The sequence below is a fragment of the Stegostoma tigrinum genome, chromosome 25, assembly GCF_030684315.1.
Source record: "Stegostoma tigrinum isolate sSteTig4 chromosome 25, sSteTig4.hap1, whole genome shotgun sequence".
Lineage (NCBI taxonomy): Eukaryota > Metazoa > Chordata > Chondrichthyes > Orectolobiformes > Stegostomatidae > Stegostoma > Stegostoma tigrinum.
In genome coordinates, this window is record NC_081378.1 from 19,427,058 (window position 1) to 19,449,930 (window position 22,873).

Below are 22,873 nucleotides of genomic sequence, written 5' to 3' on the forward strand. Positions count from 1 at the left end.
TTGATGAAACCATGCTGACTTCACCCTGTTTTACTATGCACTTTCAAGTATTCAGAAATCTCATGCTTCACGATGAACTTTAAAATCTTACCCAAGACCGAGGTTAGGCTAATTGGCCAGTAATTTCCAGTCTTTTTCTTTAATTCCTTTTTAAACAGGGGAGTCATGTTAACAATTTTTCCAGTCCTCTGGGACCCTCCCTGACTCTCGCGATTCCTGAAAGATTACCACTAACGCCTCCACTATCTCTTCAGCTATGTCCTTAAGGAGACAGAAGGTTTATTATCCTCAAACATGTCATAATTGCCATGTTAGCTCAAATGACTTCTACTGTATCTTACAGATCTTTTTTCATTCATCTAATTTTTATTTGAATGAGTAAGTACAAATTGTTTTCACCGTCTCTCTGGGTAGCTAATTCCATAAATTGTCCAGTTGGTCACAAATGTTTCCAAGAGTTAATTTTGAACTTGCACTGACCCTTTTCAGGTTGTACTGCTGGAACAGCTTGTCATCACTGACATTGCTATGTTCCTTTCTAATCCTGAAAGCAGCTCGCATCACGTCTCAACCTATTTTTTTAAAGTGAGAACATGCCTAATTTATAAAACTGATCGTCATATTGTAATCCCTTATAATCCTGGTTGCCTTCTTCTGCATCCATTTGATAGCTGTGATATCCTTTGGGTATTGTGGCAATCAGAACTTCACAGAGTAGGTACGGTCAAACCAGGGGTTTATAAAGTGGCTCAATGACCTCAGTAGTTTAGCTCTATATTTACCTGTTTATACATTTCAACATTTGGTTCACTTCCATCACTGCCACCAAGCATTGTTACTTTGACTTCAATCCATTGTCAATGAGGCCTGTAAGATTGGTTTAATTTTCCGTGCATGCTATTCTTTCCATTCAAGTTAAAGTCTCTTCCCTGCTTGTGTGTCTGTGTGAGGCACTTTGCATTTCTCTGCATTGAAATTCTTTTGCCCTCTGTTTGTCCAAATACCAAGTTTCCCCTTTAGTTCAGCTTTTGCTGTCTTCTACCTCCATTAGCCCGGTGCTTTACAGAGGAACTGTTTCAAAGGCCGTGACTGCAAGGACATTTTTTAATACAGATCTAAATGTTTAACTTGCAGGATTTTTAAAACTACCTAATGAGGGATGAACTGAAATCCGAGTATGGTGCATCCCACTGCCTTATCCTTATCACTCTCCTTTGTCCTACTCTGAAAAGATCCGAGCAAATTAGATGGGCTAGACTAGCTTAAGGGGAAGAGTTTGCGACTTCGTGTTTTATGGTCCAACTTGTCCATGCTGACCAAGTTTCCCACTCTGAACTAATCCTACTTGCCTGTGTTTGGCCCATATCCCTCTAAAGCTTTTGTGTACCTGTCCAAATGTCTTTAAATGTTGTAACTTTACCTGCATCTACCACTTCGCCTGGCAGTTCTTTCCACAAATGAACCACCTTCCGTGTGAAAAAGTTGCCCCTCAGGTCTCTTTTAAATCCTTCTCCTCTTACCTCAAAAATGTACACTCTAGTTTTGAACACCGTTACCCTAGGGAAGAGAACTTTGCTCCTCACCTTATCTGTGTTCTTCATGATTTTATAAACCTTTATGAGGTTACCCCTCAATCTCCCATGCTCCAGTGAGAAATGTGCCAGCCTATCCACCATCTCATATAACTCAAACCCTCCACTCCCAGCAACATCCTTGTAAATCTTTTCTGAACCGCCTCCAATTTAATAATATCCTTCTTACAGCAGCACGACCAGAACTATACACAGTACTGCAAAAGTGGCCTCGCTGACAACCTGTACAACCTCACCATGACGTCCCAACTCCTATACTCAATGGTCTGAGCAATGAAGGCCAATGTGCCAAATGCTTCCTTAACCACCCTGTCTACGTGTGACAGAATTTTCAAAGAATTATGTTCCTGAATCCTTAGGTTTCTCTGTTTGACAACACTCCCCAGGGCCTGACCATTAACTGTATAAGTCCTGACTTTGTTGGTTTTACCCAAATCATTACCTTGAATTTATTCAAATTAAACTCCATCTCCCACTCCTTGCCCCATTATCCCAATTGATCAAGATCCTTCTGTAATCTTAGATAACCTTCTTCACTGTTAACTGTATCAATTTTGGTATCATCTGAAAACTTACTGCTGTGCCTCCTAAATTCTCCTCCATATCGTTTATCTAATAGGCAATGAGGGATGGGCAGTAAATGCTGGCCTGGTCAGTGACATCAGTATCTCCTGAATGAATAATTTAAGAAAACTTGAGAGTGTGATGGAAGCAGATTACATCATGGCATTCAAAAGAAAATTGGAGGAATATTTTAAGGGAAAACGTTTGCAAGCTGTGAGGAAAAGGCAGTAGAATGGGATTAGCTGCAATGCTGCCAGAGAGCTGGAAGTAAAATTCCTACAATGAGTGTATGATATGGAGGGAGGGATTGACAAAGTGAAATAGGTTGAGAATGTGGCCCCAAGCAATCATGCACAATGCCAATGTTTACAGCAGTGCATCAGGAGATCTGAGCATCTTGCCCAGTCATGCTGTTAATTAACATGTTTCAATCAGCTTGCCATTTCATAATTGGGAGCCCTATTTTGAAACTGCTGCTTTCGATTCCCTGAGTTCAGGAAGTGGTAGTGCCAAGGAGCTGCTGACTACCCACTGACCAAAGAATAGCAGCTCAAGTGGCACTGCAAGAAAGCCTTCATCTTCCCTACCCCAGCACTGATTGTTGACCTCCCTGTAGCCCTGCACAGAATCAAAAATCTCAATTGCATAGTGGATTGGAATATAGAGATCTCAGAATTTCTACTTAATGTTCATGATCTTTAGTTCTGCCAAGGCTGAATTAAAATCTAACACAGCATATCTCTGACTTACTCCGATTTAAGGTCCTATTTTTCTGCCTCAAAAATCCCAGGAAATTAAAATGGTTGAACCAATTTGACAGACAGAGTTTATGACTTTTATGTGTCTGCTTCATGTTTACATCTCTTTTTGGAAAATCTTATTCGGTCTTTATGGAGAACATGTGGGAGAGGCTAAGAATAGCAGCACCTCACTAAAATATTATAATCCACCTCCCTCCTGGCTGCCAGCCAATTGTCCATCTGGTCAGAGGGGATACCAGTGGCAGCTGATAGCCCTCACCTGGTGAAATGTCCTCCTTCTGTATTGTAGCCATTTCTTAAGAGGGATCGTGAGAGACTGGCAGTCAGGGCTGGTCCTAGGAATACATCCAATGATTGTGGTGAATGGAATCAACCATCTTAAAGCTTAATAAAATGACTGAAGGGATGGCACGGTGGCTCAGTAGTTAGCACTGCATTCTCACAGTGCCAGGGACCTGGCTTTGATTCCACCCGTGGGCACCTATCTGTATAGAGTTTGCATCTTCTCCCCATATCTGCGTGGACTTCCTTCGGGTGCTCTGGTTTTCTCCTACAGCCCAAACATGTGCCACTTAGGTGGATTGGCCATAGTGTCTTGGGATGTGCAAACTAGGTGGGTTAGCCATGGAAAATGTGGGGTTACAGGGATACGGTCAGGGTGGGTCTGGGTGGGATGCTCTTCAGAGGGTTGGTGTGGACTTGATGGGTTGAATGGCCTGCTTCCACATTGTAGGGATTCTATGACTCAACCAGTTTATTCAATGTGGTATTGAGCCACATTAACTCAGGTCTTTATTCTTCATCAGATGTGAGCTTCAATGGCATGATCAGTCTATGTTGCCTATGAGAAGATGTTTTGAAGTGTCTTCTGAAACCAATGTAGTCCATCAGGTGTAGATGACCTATAGTGCTAATAGAAAAGGAGCTCCAAGATTTTAATCTCGTAACCATGAAGGAATAATGATACTGATGCAGTTTCAAGTAAGGATAGGGGGACTTGCAGATAGTGGCATTCCCATGTAACTGCCTTTATCCTACTGGGGGATAGAGGCTGCGGATTTAGAAGGCGCTGTCACAGGACCTTTGGTGAATTGCTGCAGTGTGACTCATAGTATAAATTGGCCCTGTTTTCTGCTATTGGTGGAGGAAGTGAAGAGGAGCAGGAAAGTCGACATTTTGGGTTCACACCCTTCATCAGAGTGTAAACCTGAAATGTCAACTTTCCTGCTCCTCTGATGCTGCCTGACCCGCTGTGTTCCTCCAGCGCCACACTGCGTTGACTCTGACACTATCTCCTAGTCAGAGGAAGTGAAGGTTTAGTTGTGGATGGAGTGTTGGTCAAGCGAGCTACTTTATCTTGAAAGCCAAGCAACTCTTGAGTGTGTTGGCACCATTCTTGTCCAGGTAAGTAGACAGCATTCTATCACATTGATGACAGGCCTTAAGGAAGACCCATGATCTGTGCTGAATTAGCTGACTATATGACTGGTGAAGTGAATAGGGGATGACAATGGCCTCAAGGCATCAAGGCCAGAAAGTGGAATTTGGCAACACTCCTTGCTTCTCCCTTTCATCCAGTGTCTCCCACTGGGAGATTGTGCTGAACATGAAAATCAGGCTGCCCCTCCGTCTTTTCTGATTATCATTGTACATGTCAGTGCACGTATCAAAACACACCATTGAAAAATGCTCAGGGGAAACTGCCACCTTCTTTTGCCATCTATCTATGATTCTTGAGCACTAAAAGAGAAAACGAATGTTTCCCTGTTTGAGTTTGGATTTTCTTTCTGCTCCTCCAATTGTCTCAAGATGCTGTCCTAGGATCTTGGTGTTGTCCCAATTGAAGTTGACAGGCTAGGTGTAGGCAAGCGCAGGAATTCCTGGAAGCATGGCATTCCACGAAGCATGCTACTAATAAACACATTGAACTCGACCCCATATACATTCCACTACGGAGGAAACCCGGAAGTGAGGCAATCCATTGCAACGGACTCCAGAGTTTAAAAACCAAGCAGGAAAACACACCAAAAGAACTGCGGATGCTGTAAATCAGGAACAAAAACGAAGTTGCTGGAAAAGCTCAGCAGGTCTGGCAGCAACTGTGGAGGAGAAAACAGAGTTAATGTTTCAGGTCTGGTGACCCTTCTTTAGAACCCACACCGACACTTCATCAGAGCTGCACTGAGGATGTTACCGAGCACGGTAATGAAACGTCTGCGAAACAACAAACCAGCTCGGTGAGCTAACCAACCTCAGCACCCACAACCCGAGCTACAGATCTACTCCAAAACTTTACAGTTAGCATATATTGCCTGATTACATACTAAATACCTCAGATTTAATACTGAGCTGACTACTTTCTCTGTATGCATTGCTACTTTTAAAGATCTTTGCATATGGAACCCCTGGATCTACCTGTCCATGTGCTTCCTTTGGATTCATTCTATTAGCTATATGTTGCCTCTGCCCAGCCTTTTTGTCACTGCATCCTGTCAGATCTATTGCTATCAAATTTCGTGTCCTTCCTTTGCTGTGCCCATCTTACCAGCCCGTCTTTGCCTTTTGCAGCTGATTGGAATCATTCGCACTGGCCACCACATTTCCAAGTTTGGTGCTATTGATAATTTTTGAGGTTTGCTACGTATTGCTCTGTCCAAGACAGTACAATATAGTACAATTAAAAAAAACTGGCCCAGGCCTGCTCACCTTTGTCTACGATCCTGCATCCGTAAAATAACCACTTACTATCTGACTTGGTAATTTTCTGGCATTAAATCAAAATTTTTTATTCAATCTGACACTCTGTGAGCCCTAATTTATTTAAAGCAGCCTTTTATGTGATGGTTTGTCAAATGCTTTCTTCAGACCTATGCAGCCAACACCCATTGTGTTCCTTTCTTCTAACTTCTCTGCTACTTTGTCAAAAAGTTAAGTTGGATTCGTTGAATATCATCTTCCTGTCACAGATCTGTGATGACTGTCCTTAAATAACGTAAGCCTTTCCAATGGAGTGTGAATTTTACTGTCCTTTCACTTATATTCAACTGATTGGCCTGTTGTTGGTAAGAACGACTCTCACATTTTCTATATGGTGGTCATCAGTATCTCCCCCATATGTTGGGAAATTGGAAGATTATGGCAGCACTCCCCACTATTTCCACCTTTGACACTCTTGGATGCAAGACATCAGCAGTGTGTATACTATCTACAAGACGCACTGCACAAATTCACCAAAGATCGTCAGACAGCACCTTCCAAACCCATGGCCACTTCCATGTCAAAAGACAAGGGCAGCAGCTACATGAGAACACCACCACCTCCAACTGTAAACATTGTCGGCCTTTCCCGTACTCATTAAGTTTTGTTTTGTTATGCTGCACCTGTAAGCGTGTACCATCTTCCCTGTCTATTATATGACCCCACCCTGCATCTCACTACCTGAATTGATGTTTGTACAATGTTGTGGCAATTGACAATTTATCGCACTGGAATACCAGGGAGCAGAAGTCATGTTTCAGTTACACAAAGCTCTGGTCAAACCATATCAGAATTGCTGCAAGTACTTCTGGGAGCCCCAACATAGGACAAATGCACTGGACGAAGGTGTTATTTTCTTTATTCAGGCATGGGAACCATGATGTGGAGGTGCTGGTGTTGGACTGGGTGACGAAGGAGGACCTCAGAACTGGGTCACTGGACCTGAAACGTTAACTCTGATTTTTCTCTTCACAGATGCTGCCAGACCTGCTGAGCTATTCCAGCAACGTCTGTTTTTGTTCCTGATTGACAGCATCTGCAGTTCTTTTGGTTTTTACTTAGTTTTTGCAGAGGGAGTGGCTTGTGTTTGGAATGAACTGCCAGTGGAATTGCTGGATGCAAGTACATTTACAACTGTTTAAGAGACATTTGGATAAGTTCAGGAATAGGAAATGTTTGAAGGAATATGGACCAAACACAGGAAAGTGGGACTAGTTTAGTTTGGGAACATGGATTGGCTGGAGTCTGTTTCTATGCTGTACGATTCCATCACTCTATGACTCTAAACGATGGTTAATATGAGATTGGTTGTTAATTTTAAAACCGAGATGGATTTATTAAGGGATGTGTGGCAATTTGAGAATTATTATTCATGATCTCACCTGCTGCAGAGAAAAAAAATCAAGAGTGTGCCCTGTCTACTCCTGCACCAATATCCTGTTTAGTTAAGGTGGCACTAATGTTTTGTCCTTGAAACATGCTCCTAGGAATGAGGTGTGCATGCCATAAACTAAGTCCACGCAGCGCAACTGGAATGAATGGAGGGAAGAAAAATTCACTCAGTGAAAATCCAATTCCCAATCTTTTCAGAATTTGTAATCTAAATACTTGCCCCAGTGCTAAGTGCCATGCCTTGGGCACCTGTCTGTGTGGAGTTTGCACATTCTCCCTGTGTCTGTGTGGGTTTTCTCCGGGTGCTCCGCTTTCCTCCCACAGTCCAAAGATGTGCAGGCTAGGTGGGTCGGCCATGCTAAATTGCCCATAGTATTCAGGGGTGTGTGGGTTATAGGGGGATGGGTCTGGGTGGGATGCTTCAAGGGGCGGTGTGGACTTGTTGGGCCAAAGGGCCTGTTTCCACACTGTAGGGAATCTAATCTAATCTAAACAGAGGCTGTTTATCAGGACTGGCAGGAGGGTGATGGTGAAAGAGGTTTGTAGATCTGAATCCTTCAAAGTCCAAGGGGTTTATTGTTTCTCTGGGTCGAGTAGTGGCCATTCCCATTTGGAAGCTGGGTTAGTATTAATCCAGATACATTTGTACGCTCTGTCCCTATTTGTCCTTCACCTGATGAAGGAGCAGCCCTCTGAAAGCTTGTGATTTCAAATAAACCTGTTGGAGTGTAACATGGTGTTGTGTGACTCCTGGCTCTGTTGTCCCACTCTGCATATCATAATGAAAGCAGTTCAGCTGCAATGCCAGCATATCCTTCTGTGCTTTAAGCCTACGTAGCCCCCTCTAATTATTTTAAAGCTTGTTGTTGGAGAAGAGGGTTTTGCTGAGGGTGATGTGATGGAATTAATTTTTGAGAGACTTTTGATAAAGTGCCACATAATAGACTTGTGGACACAATTGAAGTAATGGAATAAAAGGGAAAATACAGCATTTTCAAAAAGAAGTACCAAGAGGTATTGAGTTGTGATAAACAGTTTGTTTTATGGACCTTTTGAAGAAGTTTGCTATGGGGTTTCTCAGTGTTTGATCGAAGGATTAGTGCTTTTCTTGACGTGTTATATATACATAAACTATTCAGTATTCTTAGAGTGTCCAAAGTTGTTCCCCTTTACAATGGCATTCTTATGAATGTCTTGATGAATGCCAACTGGAAAGCTTCAACACAATGTGTCTTTTTTTTAGCAGTACTCCAGTTTTGTACTACCAAATGACCACACATTAATATATATTAAGGAAAGCGGTGCTGCACTGATACGGAATAATGAGTTAGATTTGGATGTAGGCGGCGTAATTTTACAACCTACAGATGATAATAATCCTATGAAATATTGTGAATAGAGGAAAATAATGATGCATTTGAAGAGGACGCAGAGTGAGGGATTGGGCAAACCGGTAGCAAGTGAAATTTAATACGAATACTTATTCATAGAATCCCTACAGTGTGGAAGCAGGCCATTTGGCCCATGAATTCCATACCGTCCCTCCGAAGAGCATCCCACTGAGACCTATCCCCTATCCTATCGTGTAACCCTGTATTTCCCATGGCTAATCCACCTAACCTGCATATCTTTAGACTGCGGGAGGAAACTGGACCATTCGGAGGAAATCCATGCAGACACAGAGAATGTGCAAGCTCCATGCATATGGACGCCCAACGGTAGAATTGAACCTGGGTTCCTGGTGCTGTAAGGTGACAGCACTAACCACTGAGCCGCTGAATGTGACATAAGTGAAATACTGAAAATCAACAGAAAATGCTGATAGAACTCAGTGGGTCTGGCAGCCCTTGTCTGTGGAGAGATTGAACTGTGTCAGTGTTACGGGTCAAGAACCTTACGTCAGAGGTATGAAGTATTCTGGAAGCAGACCTGAGACTGCAATGGAGATAGGTGGAAGACCAGACTAGCAAACTGAAGTACCCATTGTTCCTATCTTAATGCTGAATGTCAGGCCTTCACGCCCTTACCCCTCCATAAGACTATAAGACCTGAGAGCAGAATTAAGCCATTTGGCCCATTGAGTGTGCTCTGCCATTCCATCATGGCTGATATGTTCCTCTCCCCCATTCTCCTATTTTCCCCCCATAATCTTTGATCTCCTTACCAGTCAAGAAACTTTTTATTAAAAAATACTCAATGACTTGGCTTCAACTGTGAGTTCCACAGATTAACCACCTTCTGGCTGAAGGAATTCCTCCTTATCTCAGTTCTAAAGGATCATCCCTTCACTCAAGGCTGTGTCTTTGGGCTCTAGTCTCTCCTACTGGTGGAAATTATCTTTTCCACACCCACGGTATCCAGGCCCTCCAATATTCTGTAAATTTCAATGAAAGCCCCTGTCATCCAACTAAACTCCATCAAGTACAGACCGAGTCCTCAGCTGCTCCTCACATGACAAGCTCTTCATTTCCGGGATCATAGTTGTAAACCTGCGCTGGACCTCCTCCAATACCAGCACATCCTTCCTAAAATAAGAGGCACAAACCTACTCTCAGCATTCCAAACACTGTCTGACTAGAGCCTTATACAGCCTCAGCAGTACATCTCAGCTCTTAGCCCTCTTGAAATGAATGCAGTATTGCATTTGTTTTCCTAATTGCCAGCTAACCTTGAGGGAATTCTGAAATAGGACTCCAAAGTCCCCTTATGCTTCAGATTTCTGAAGCTTTTAGAAAATAGTCGACGGCTAAATTCTTTTTGCCTCTATTCTTCCTACCTAAGTGTATAACTCAGACCTTCCTATATTGTATTGGATCTGCTACTTCTTTTCCCACGCTCTTAGCCTGTACAAGTCCTTTTGCGGTCTCCCTGCCCATTCAACACTACCTCTCCCTTCTCCAATATCTGCAGTTCCTTCATCCAGATAGTTAATATATAACATGAATCATTATGGACCTAATACTGACACCGCAGAACTTCTCAAGTCACTGGCTGACATCCAAAAAAGGACCTTGTAACCGCTACTTTCTGCTTTCTGCCAGTCATCCAAGCCAGCAGTACCTTGCCCCTAACACCATGGGCTCTTCACTTATTTAGCAGCCTCCTGTGTGGCATCTTGGCAAAGGCTGTCTGGAAATCCAAATGTATGCTGCCTTTGGCTCTCCTTTGCCTGACTTGCTCACTCCCTTCTCAGATTTGTCAGGCCTGACCTCCCCTTGGTGAAGCCGTGCCGACTCAGCCCTATTTTACCATGCACTTTCAAGTACTCCGCAATCTCTTCCTTAATTGTGAACAGTAAAACCTAACCAATGACTGCAGTCAGGCTAGCCAGGCCATAATTCTGCATTTTCTGCCTCTCTGCCTTCCTCCCTCCCTTCTTAAACAGAATTGCTACATCAGCCACTTTCCAGTCCTGGAGGACACTCCCTGACTCCAGTGATTTCTGAAAGATTGCAGTCAATGCCTCCACAATCACCTCAGTTGTCCTCTTCAGAACTCTGAAAAGAAAAAAAACACAGATGAAGAGGCTATCTAGGCTGGAGACGTTAGCTTGCTTTCTCTCCATGGATGCTGCCTGACCCGCTGTGACCTCCAGTACTATTTGTTTTCAGGACGGATTCCAGCATCTGCAGTCATTTGCTCCTTCAGAGCTCTGTGGTGTAGACCATCTAATCTAAATAATTTGTCTACCTTTAAATCTTTCAGTTTCCCCCTTTCTCCTTAGTGATAGCCACTACACTCATCTTTGCCCCCGAACACTCTCAAAGTTCTTGCATGCTCCTGGTGTCTCCCATTGTGAATACTCATACACAGTACCTATTCAGTTCCTTCGCTATTTCTTTGTTCCCCATTAGTCCTTCACCAGCCTCGTGTTTCCAGCAGTGCAATGTCCACTCTTGCCTTTCTCTTACCTTTTATCTGAAATCTCTTGCAATATTCTTTTATATTACCAGCAAGCTAAATCTCATATTTCATCTTCTCCCCAACTTTTATTGCTTTTGTTTTTAGCTATTCTCTGGCTTCCCAATAGTCTTCACTCCATTTTAAGTTTTTTATTTTGCTTTTATGCTGTGCCTGACTTTCCTTGTCAGCCATGTTGACTCATTCTTCTGTTAGTGTGCTGCAGCTTCCTTTGGGGTGAATCCTTGCTGTGCCTCCTGAATTAGCCCCAAAAACTCCTGCCATTGCTGCTCCACTGCCTTCCCTCCCAATCAACTCTGCTCAGCTCCTCCCTCATGCCTTTGTAGTTACCTTTACTTAATTGTAATACTGTTACATCTAATTCTAGCTGATCTCCCTCAATGAATTCTGTGATATCATGGTCACTGTGGTTTCTTCACCTTAAGCTCCCTTATTAATCTGCCTCATTACACATCAAACCCACCAGATCTTCACACTCAGTGCTGTCCATTCCAACTCCATGCCCTCCATAGCCCAGAGTCATTTCCATGCCTCCTCTAATTCTATTGTACCACATACAGAAACAGACAATTCACACTTATTGTATTGCATGCTTTTGTGCACTCGTTCAACTTGTCTAAATTACCTTGATGCTTCCAAGATTCGGGACTCAGTTGTATTGGTCATTTTTGCTTTGCTCTTCATGGGATTTGGTTCCATTGATCAGGCCTGCATTTATTGTTCATCCCTGATTGCATTTGAATAGAGGGGATGGCTGGGCCATTTTAGAATGCAGTTAAAAATCAACCTGGAACCACATGCAGCCTGGTAAGGATATCAGATTTATCTCACTGAAGGATTTCAATGTCCCAGATGAGTTTTTACAACAATTGCCAATACTTCAATGGCACCATTACTGAGGTTAGTTTACTTTTAACATCCTTATTCATTGAATTTTAAGTCCCCCAGCTGCCATGGTGTGATATGATTGGATTTTAGCCATAGCATAGAGTCATAGTCGTATTGCATAGAAACAGACCCTTCAGCCCAACCAGTCCATGCCAACCATGTTCCCAAACTAGTCTAGTCCTGTCGACCTGCATTTGGCCCATATTCCTCCAAACATTTCCTATTCATGAACTAAACCAAATGTCTCTTCAACAGTTGTGCCTGCGTCCTTTACTTTCTCTGGCAGTTCATCAAGAAAATATCACTTTGTCTATGAGGGTATGTTAGTGAATTGGAGTTAGCCCAAAGTTGGTTTTATAGATATTTATCATGGACATGATGACCAAATGTCTACTTCCATACTGCCATTCTATACTTTTCAGTATTATAATATATAGTGCTATATCCTAATAATATATACATAGTGGTATATTTTGGGAAATTCAGTATGATGGACCCATACTCTGGAGTTTAGAATAAAAGGTGATTTCATTGAAAGATTCTGAGAGTGCTTGACAGGTAAGATGCTGAAAGGCTGTTTCCTTTGTTAGAAGCCAACACTGGGGCTATAGCATCGAGTGAAGGAGAACTTCCTTCACTCGAGCGGTTGTGAATATTTGAAATTCTCTGCGCCAGAGGACTGTGGATGCTGAGTCATTGATGTATCAAGCCCCAGATCGGTGGATTTTTAAATGGATTTGATGGATGTGGGGCAGAAAGATGGAATTGAGAACATCGATTGACCTTGGTCTTTTTGAATAGTGGAGAAGACAGAAGCAGCTAGATGGCTACGCCTGCTCTTTTAATTTTTTAAAAAATTTAAGTTGTCTGGTATTCCTGTACCTCAAATTGTTTGAAACTTTCTTTAGAAAGAACTCCAGCCAAAGTCCAGATTGCTGACATGCCGTCTTTTGAACAGACAGATTGAAGTTACTTGTGCTCCTTGATTTTACATGCAAGGAATTTGGAAGGGAGCGTGGTTAGGGGGTGCTGTTGGTAAAGGGCACTGTGTGTTAGTGGCCCATGCACAGCAGATGGCCCCAGGTTGCAATGCTGATGCTGAGAAGCATTCGTGTGTTATGTGTGCGCACATGCTTGTGTGCAGTGAGGAGTAAGTTCAGTTATCCACCTCCTCATCAGCCCGGTGTTAACCAGCATGGCCCCATGTCACCACCGAGAGTGGTGAATCAGCTGGTGGCACGGAATTTCTGCCCCGGGAATAGGGAGAGGGGAACGTTGCAGGTGTGGAGAGAATTGTTGGAGTGTGGTACTGGAAAGAGAAACCTGGCAAGAAGTGAGCTGCTCCATTAATCCTTCGTATCTTCTGTCTTGCAGAAATGTATGAGGTTCAACCTTGATGCTCCCGTGTGGGTGTCAAAGCAACGGATTCTGTGCACTCTCAACCAGACCCTGAAGGATGTCCTGAACTATGGGCTGTTTCAACCAGCGTACAATGGGAGGGTGGGCAAGTTTCTGGACGAAGAACGTCTGCTCCGAGAATACCCGGCACCTTCCGACACCCCCATACCATACCTAGAGGTATTCAATTTAATTTGTGTCTTTTCACATCTTTTGTTTTGCTATTGCTCCTACAGAGGGCTGGAAATAGAGAGAAACTTGCATATATATTAATTCTTTCATGACCTCTGGATGCCGTAAAGCATTTTTCAGTTTATTAATTACTTGTGAAGTACAGTTATTGTTATAGGAAGTTGTACAAGGTCATGCACAGCAAATAAGTAACGATGAGATAAGGAGTGGGTAATCTGTTACAGTGCAGTTAGGTGGAAGAGAAATATTGATAAGAACATCAGGCACATCTTCCCTGCTGTCTTTCCATTAGTAGAGGGGCATTAACATATCTACAAAAAAAGGAAGGCAAAACCTTAGCTTAACACCTGATACAAAAAGCAGCAGAGAGACAGGGCAGCGGATGTTCACAAACCTTTGGACTGGGACTTAAACCCATGATATCAGAGATAGAAGCACTTGAACATAGTCTGACCAAGAATACTTGCAAATGCCGGGATCCTTTTCACATGCTGCTCTCTGTTAACTAGAATCCCACTTATTTCATGTGTTAGGAGTCTTTGGGATGTTTGTGGAGTGACAGTAGATGGTACTTACTGTAGAGAGACAGTGCTATTTATTCTGAATGTTTATTTTGGGTTTTGCCGAGCCTTACATGTATTATGGAATTGTAGAGTTATGCAGCAAGGAAACAGACCCTTCGCGCCAACCAGATAGCTTCTAAAAAGAGCCTGGGTAGATTCAATCAGGCAAGAACTGGGATCACATAGTCAGACATAAGTTTTCACTCTCTGCCAAAATATGCTCCTACCTATATAAGCCCAACTTTCCTGTTATCGGCTTGTAGCCCTGAATGTTATGACACTTACTTCAAGTGCTCAGCCAAGTTCTTTTAAAAGATTGTGACGTTACCCACCTGAACTACCCTCCCACGCAGTGCACTCCAGATTTACTTCATTCACTGGATGTAAATTGTTTTCCTCAAATCCTCTCTAAATCTCCTGCCTTTCACTTTCAAAGTGTGCCCCCTTGTTCTTAACCTTTTGATTAAAGGGAGCAGCTGCTTTCTGTCCATTCTGTTCATGCCTTTCATAATTTGATAAACCCCAATAAAGTCCCCCCAAAGGGTGCTCGAGGTAGCAGTAGCGAGCAGAATATGGCATCCACTCAGTGACATTTCTGGGTGCATCTTAAAGGGAAACAAGAGCAGTAAAAGGGCTGAAAAATTCGGGGAGGCAATTCCAGAGCTTAAGTCATTAGCAGCTGGAGGCTGCCGATAGTGGACCATTTAAAATCAGAGATATGCTATAGAGCTCAAGAAGTCAGAATATGAAGTGTATGGGTGTTATGGAAGGCCGCAGATTTACTGAGATTACAGAAATAGGAAGGGCCAAGACTATGGAGGGATTAAGAATTAGAATGAGAATTTTAAAATTCAGAATGAAAATCAAAAGAACTGCGGATGCTGTAAATCAGGAACAAAAACAGACGTTGCTGGAAAAGCTCAGCAGGTCTGGCAGCATCTGTGGAGAGTAATCAGAGTTAACCTTTCAGTTCAAGTGACCCTTCCTGAGAAGGATCAGAACTGAGGAAGTGTCACTTGACCTGAAACATCAATTCTGATTACTCTTCACAGACCTGGCTGCTCAGCTTTTCCAGCAATTTTTGTTTTTGTTTCAGATTTTAACATTCAGGTTTTGCAAGCCAGAAGGTAATAAGAAGAAATTAAATTGCCATAGTGCCAGAGGGCTATGGGCTAGGGAACACAGGCATATTGGGTGAAAGTAACTTGGTGTGAGTCAGGACATGGGAAGCAGAATTTTAGATGAGCTCAGATTGAATTAGATTAGAAGCTGGGAAACTGAATAGGTTTGCAGATGAGCTGAGGTGGTGGTAATGGCCATCAGGCCTGTGATTGCTGTAGTAAGGAGCACAGACATGGTCAGAAGCACATATAAGGCAGTCACATACAAAGACAGGGTTGCAAATAGTTTCATTCAGTTTCATATAATAAGCCCTATTCCCTTTGCTGTTTTCTATATTCAATTCAGGTATCCACCTAAGAAGTTCTCCCTCCTGTCATCATCCTAACCCCTATCCTATAGATTTCCTGCTACACCCATTCCATCTTTCAAGAGTTCAATCATCTGACTTTCCTTCCTCCCATTCCAAAATCTCACTTCTGTTCACTGGCCTTCCTGACTCTGTTCAGCATTCCAAGGACTGTATGCAACTTAGACTCAACCAACAAGAAGATTGATCTATTCTTTCAGGCCAAGTATCTATATATTTATTCTGTGATGCGCTGGATCAGGGGGTTATGAATTCCTCTCTTTCAGAGGCTTAAACGTATCCAGCTCTGACCATTTTATTGACACATTGTGAAATAAAATTACATATTGAATCCTGAGATGAGCTTCAAACCTCTGTAACTGATTACATTGTGTTACTGTAGCTGCCAAGAGAACTGAGGGAACTTTATTTAAATGCAGTTTTGCAACTACTGAATAGAATGTAATTCCCTTTCAGGTGGAGCATGAATCACAGTTTGTTTATTTTGACAGCTTTGTGACCATCTCATAGACTTACCAATGTTGTTATTGGATTTGAACCCGGATCCCAGGGTGTGAAAACTCGTGTCTGATAATGTGATCCCAGTCTTGCCTGATTTGAGTACAACCAGACTCTCTTCATAGTGGGCTGGCAGGGAGCTGAGGGGGCCGTCTGCTGAGGCGGGAGCTGAGTGAGCTGTTGTTAAGGTGAGCAGGCTAGAAGGCCCACCTCTATTTGTTGGGACATTGGCGCAGCTCTGTACCTGTGCATTAAGTACTCTCTATTGCCGCCTCCACACTGATTCCCCTGACCTCTCCATACCCTCTGTACCGATATCCATGTGGCAGCTCTATACCCCTGTGTCAGTTCACCTCGTAGTCACTGTGCACAAATTCACGAGTCCAGTAACAACATTGAGAAGTCTATGAGATGGTCACAGAGCCGTCAAAATAAATAAACAGTGATTCAAGCTCCACCTGAAAGGGACTCACATTCTATTCAGTAGTTGCAAAACTATGAATTTAGATAAAGTTCCCTCAGCTTCTTTGGCAGCTACAGTAACATGGTGTAATCCATTACAGAGGTTTGGAGCTCATTAAAACATTCACAGCTGGATATGTTAAAGCTTCTGTAATAGTAGAATTCATAGCCTTCTGATCCAGTGCTTCACGGAGTGAACAGATACTTGACCTGTCGATTAAAGATCGCAGGTGGCTGTTACACTGCTTCAAAGGCTAAATGGATAGCTGAGCTTAAAATCAATGGAAGGATCAAAACACAGATAACATATGACCAGTCTGAATCTCTATTGTGTTCAATACTGAAGAGCACGTTTTCCACCTGAAGATTGTCTTGCTTTTACAATGCTGGCTAAGTTAATGGTCACTTACTTTTTCTAAACAAAGTCCAATCATCACTTGCCACATTACAATGCACTTAACATGCTGAATTAGTTAATGACATGTGACATCTGAAATGGTTTTGAAACGTACCGGTCCACGGCTCTGAATTGCAGAAAGACTTCCCATGGCTCATGGCACCTCTGACCTGAAGGGAATCATGTCAACTTCAAAGGTCTTCAGAAGCTGGCTTGACTCAGCGAAGGTTGTGGGTGAAGGGATTTGAATTCACCACCACTGAAATAAAATGTGGCCAGCAGCAGTAGTGCTGAGTGTGGGTTCAGCACCTGTATGCTTATCCCATGCAGTTAAAAATCTCTCCACATCACAAAAAGGAATGTGAGTTTCCCAGGCATGGTACCTACTTGCCTGTCATCCTCTCTGTGGAAGCAGGATATCCCTATTTCTCAGAAGTGAGCGTACTGTTGAGTTTGCTACCTTTGCACACTCCTGCAAATAAAGTGAGTGCTCTCTGCTGCCCTCACAGTGGGGATGAATTGGTGGATATCAGGTTTTGGTTAAAATCAGCGGGAAGTGCCATACTGTCACTGCACCAACAATTATTACCTTTTGTCTCAATAATTTTGTGGCAATGTATTTCTTAAATGTTGTATCATGGGATGTCACTTAGCTCAGCAGGAAACAATACACAGCAAAGCCAAATCAGTAAGGTGTGCAATTAAAACATTCCTTTACTCTTGTGTAATTTTCTACAGAAATGAGATAATAACTATTTCAGCACTGCACTTATAGTATCCTAGGCTTTTATTAAAAGTTATTAATTAGGACACATTATTTCTGGATATTTATCCAATTATTCAAAATCCTCATTATAAAATGCACTTCAAGAAAAAGTAAAAATACATGTAGTGCAAGATAGATTTCACCCCCAATTTCCTGATTTCTCATCATATGCAACGACTTGTTTAGTTTGTTACTCAGTGCTGCATCCTTTACATCCCATAATATTCCTCAATCTTACTCACTCATTTTTCAATGTGTCCTTCAGTTTACAGAGATATTACTCTGAGCCAGAAATGATCTGTGAATCGTCCTTTCAACTGCTGTTATCGGTCTTCAGATCTTCTGCCCTTCAGTCGTAATGAAACTTGATTCTTTGCTTATAGAGGCTCTGATGAAGGGTCTAGGCCCGAAACGTCAGCTTTTGTGCTCCTGAGATGCTGCTGGGCCTGCTGTGTTCATCCAGCCTCACATTTTATTATCTTCAACTCTATGATTCTATGACTTTAACAGGGCAGACTTCTTTGATAGAAGTGGAGTGGGCAAAGTATAGTATGCTACAAATCAATATAGAGGGACACTTCTCACTTAATATGGAATCTAATTCAATGTGAACAGAGGGATTAGTCCTTTTTGTCGAATTGACTTCAAATTCAAGAACAAAGGTCTGAAGCAGAAAGAACCTCTGAGGTGCTATATCAGTACAGACCACAGCAATCTCAGAGTAACAGTTCTGTCTTTCTGATTGCTCATAACTGGGGCCATGAAGTCACTCTTTATTAATTTATGCATCTTGTCAGATATAATCCTGTTAAGTTAATCATTTCTAGGCATGGTTCTATTTCCCAGTGAGTCTATTTGAATTGTCAATCCATTCCTCTTGCCTTAATTTTGGAACAGAACAACAGTTCAATCTTGCTTCATAATATCTGCCTTTTCATAATTTCATTATAACTTGCATGGAACTGTTATTATTCTAAAGATAAAATTGAGTGTGTAGTAATCTGGACCAATATTCTTTAACTGTGCAAACAAATGTTGTCCTGTGAACAAATATTCTTTAATTGCACACACAAAGAGACAGAGAAAGGGATTTGGAGTACTTAAACTCAATGGACAATGTGTTGAAGCAATTAAAAAGAGAAAAGGAAGCACAGCTCCCAATATAGAAAAGCCAACAAAGTTTAGACTTGTTCCAATTATTTGTGGAGATGCTAAAACCAATTCAAACGATTCTACCAAGCTGGCTAAATGTCTTCCTTCTTGAATCACTGGTTGTGAATTAGTTGAGTGACCTCAGTGCTGGTCCCCTCATGGGATAATTCAGAGTTAGCCACTTTTGGAGTGACATACAAGGCAGACAGAGTATACAAAGCAGCTATCCTTCCATAATGGAAATTAGTTAATTAATGCCACTTAAGGCCTCATCCTACTGCCCAATATTAACCTACAGGTCAATGAGCTTGCCATATGGAGAGCATGTGAAGTTGTAGAATTTCAGGAGAAGGAGTGTGGTCAGTCCCCCTCAGTATCTGAGAGAGGGATGTGGTATTGGGAAGGAGGATCTGATGAGAGCCACCCTTTTGCCTTTGATGGCAGGTCCCTGTCCACTTCCCCTGCGACTCACTCTCCATAAACCCTCATCTCTCTTCCATCACTCATCTGGGATCGAGTGGTGGTATTAGGCCTCAGGTTGATGTCATCCTGGCAGTAGCCAGTCTAAAGCTACTTCTGTTCAATGGAGTTACTGGTTTCTGACTGGCAGCTCCGGCCTAGTGGGACTTACACCCCAGTGATCTTTGATCCCAGGGAAAGCCCAAATGAATAATTGAGTGGCTTTTAATTCAGTCAGCCCTCCTCTAAAAGAAACCATGTGGGGCACTTGCTGGCTGTCCATTTGGTGGATGAGACCCTTGTCACTCGCACTAAATACATTTCATATTGACTGCTTATTCTGAATTGAGAAATGTATTGGGAAGATTGTATGTGAACACCGTGAAAAACTTTAGTCACCACACTTGAAAAGAATGTAATAACATTATAGAGGCTGGAGAGAAGATCAAAAAACTCATTAGGCATAGAAGGGGTAAGTCAGAAAAATCAGCAAAACCGAATCAGAGAAGGGCAGGACTTCATTGAAAACTGCTTTCTTTGTGTTAGGAAGGCGGTGGGTGAGATTTCCTCTTTTCTGGAGCTACACGAGCAAGGATAGGTTAATAGGGTGCAAGTGAAAGAATTGGAATCTTGATGTCAAGAATATATTTTTTTCCTCTTTAAAACTTTGAAAGGTAACTTCAGAATCTTGCAATAATGTGCCAACTATCTTACTTCCACGCATTTGCCTCTTCCTATTGCCCAACTCACCACCTCCTCATTCTCCTCCCATTCCCCAAGAAATGAGGCAGTGTCATGTCTCCACATGAAAGTCAGAGCAGTTAGCTGGCAGCTGCTGATCTCTGGTCCTTGCCCTGGCCTTCATCCAGCTCTGCCTTCACCACAATGTCACTGCATGTCCTTTGGAAGCCATCTGCCTCCACCCTTTGTCCACACAAGCCAGCTTTGCCAAACCACCTTCCTCACTGCATCATGCCAGTCTTTGGAGCTCTAGGACACCTGTGCCTTCTGTGCTTCTGCCAGGCTACTTTGTGCACAGACATAAACATGCGCGTCACAATAGTTAGCTTCATTTCTTTCTTTGTTTCTTACAGATCACTTGCTTTGAGCTTACTTGGTGTAGAATGATGCAAGCCCACGTTTGCAGCTCTCTCTGTCTTCACAGGTCTTGTAAAAACAGTACAGCTACAGACCAAGGATGACTTGGGCCATCAACATTGAACTGCACCATCTGCTGGAGCAGGATTTGTGCTTTGCAGGACTGTGTGGCAATCCCATCCCAGTTGCCATCAATCATTCATGCCAATTTTCCAGCAGAAACTGGGAATATGTAAGGCCGCTCCCAATCCTTGATCCCCACAAACGCACTGGGGATCTAACTAATTTTTTCACCAGAATCAAAAGCCCAGTAATTCTGCAACATCACTGGCACCCCTTCCCACTCTCAGTTGCATGGCACTATAGATGGCCGCACTCATGTTATTTTGAGAACAACCAATCATCAGCCTGCAGAATCTGTCAACAGAGAAGGTTTCCATGCTTTTAATGTCTGAGTTATATACGACCATTGATTGCAAGATTCTGGAGGTCTACTGTACATATTCTGGGTGTTGCCATGACACACACACACCAGATAGTGCATGGCTCCCTGCCTTCATCCAATGGTCTGTGGGTGTTACATTGCTGCAGAGAGACAATGGCTACACCTCCAAATTTGGCTGGTGGTGCCGTAAGGAAACCCTCCTACTGAATGACGCGGTCATAATATTACCCGTACTTCCACCAGGACTCTTGTGGAACAGGACATTGGCCTTTTAGGATGAGGTTTAATGTCTAGGTCACTCTAGCGGTGCCTAGCAATATAGCCCAGAAAGGGTGTGCCACATCATTGTGGCATGTTGTGCCCTTCACAACTCGAGCCGAAAAGGTGAATATGTTCTGGATCTCATGGAAAGAGGGTATTAGCAGCAATTTTCTGAGGAAGGGGATCAGGATAGTGACCTGGAGTGGTATCCAACAGAGCGTGACAGAGAAATGTATCTTTGAGCTTCAGAAACCAGAAGGGACCTCGTTGAAAATTGCTTCCAGGATGTATAAGCTGGGTTTAGAACTCCCTTTAAGTGTTTAACATACTGTTGATTGTCTGGCAGGCCGCTCTTTCTTAGTGTAAAGAACATTTGGGTTTACATTGTTGCCTGAAAGCACCAGGGATTCGGGTTTGATTCCAGCCTTGGGTAGCTATCTGTGTGGAGTTTGCGCATTTTCCCCATGACTGTGTGGATTTCCACTGGGTGGTTCAGTTTCCTCTCACAGTCCAAAGATGTACAGTTTAAGCTGATTGGCCATGCTAAATCACCTGTAGTATCCAGGGATGTGCAGGCTAGATGGATTAGCCATGAGGGAAGTACAGGGTTACAGGGATAGGATAGGCACCTGGGTGGGATGCTCTTTGGAGGGTCAGTGCTGACTTGATGGGCTGCATAGCCTCTTTGCTCACTGTAGAATGATTTTAACATATTAACCTTGTTATTTTTGTGGACATTTACCTTTCTGTTACTGAATAAACATTTAATTAGGGGAAAAAGCAGCAGTCATTGAAACAGTGCATTAACTTTATCTGGTGCTGACGTTAGGCAGCTCTTCAGGCTTCAGTCAATTTATGGTATTTTACTGTTGAGCAATGAAGTTTTTTATGATTGGCAGCTGGTTAAGAGGGATCTCCTGATCTTTCACACATCAGTGAGCCTTCACTGTTTTAGAGTGTGCTTAGACTGCTAAGTTTAGTTGAAATGCTTGAGCATCCTGTTGAATGAGTGAGAGGCAGCATTTTATCGAACTTTTCTCAGCAGAACTATGTGCTGAGAGGGAGAATGAATGTGTGGACTGTTTGTTGTAGCCTTGAAAGGGAGTGCTCTCCCTTGAGAAGCTAACGCACAGAATGAACCCTTTCCTCTCGAAATGTGTGAATTATTACTGATTCTGTAGCTTACACCCATCTTGTGAATGAAGTTTGGAAGGTGCCAGGTCCCAGTACAGTCCCAGCACATTGTGTTCAGCCTCGAAGTCATCCTCGTTAAAATGAACTGCACTGGTGCCGTCACTAAAGTCCCAGCTCAAGGATTAGTAACATCTGATGCTATCTGCAGATAGTACATTTCATCTTCCCTTGCCTCTGACTATATCTGAGTGCAATCTCAACTCCTGTAGGAGGGGTAGGAGGGAATGTGCTCTGTAGTTAGCCTTGCTGGCCTGGAGTAATTAGAAGATTGCCCCAGGAGCAGGCTGGACATAGAGGACACAGTCCTTTTAAGAGTGCAATGCTGAGATGAAAACTAACCCTCCTCAGCTAACTTCTGTGGGCTTTGGCATCATGAGCAGGGGGAAGAGGACAAGAATCTCTGGAGTATCCTGAGAGGACATACCTGTGTATCCTTTATTTCTGTCTGGATGGATTTCTGCTGTCATCTACCCTAAAAAGGAGGGGCACCCTGGAGTGAGTTCAAGGTCTCTTGCCTTGTCATTGATCTTGAGAACCAATGGCTAAAGAGATGAAGTGCGGGATGGTGCTGATAACATTGGTAGACTCTTCCACCTTTTTGATTCAGTTTGCTGCCTGCCACTG

General features: G+C 42.9%; 1 protein-coding gene across 1 annotated transcript in view; it reads left to right on the forward strand.

Moving 5' to 3' along the window:
- The window catches only part of shank3a (SH3 and multiple ankyrin repeat domains 3a), a 730,589-nt gene that overhangs the window by 76,140 nt on the left and 631,576 nt on the right, over positions 1–22,873 (forward strand). The window contains exon 3 of the mRNA XM_059654527.1: positions 13,250–13,453. Within this exon, the coding sequence (XP_059510510.1) occupies positions 13,250–13,453 (204 nt within the window). The remainder of the gene's footprint in view (positions 1–13,249; positions 13,454–22,873) is intronic.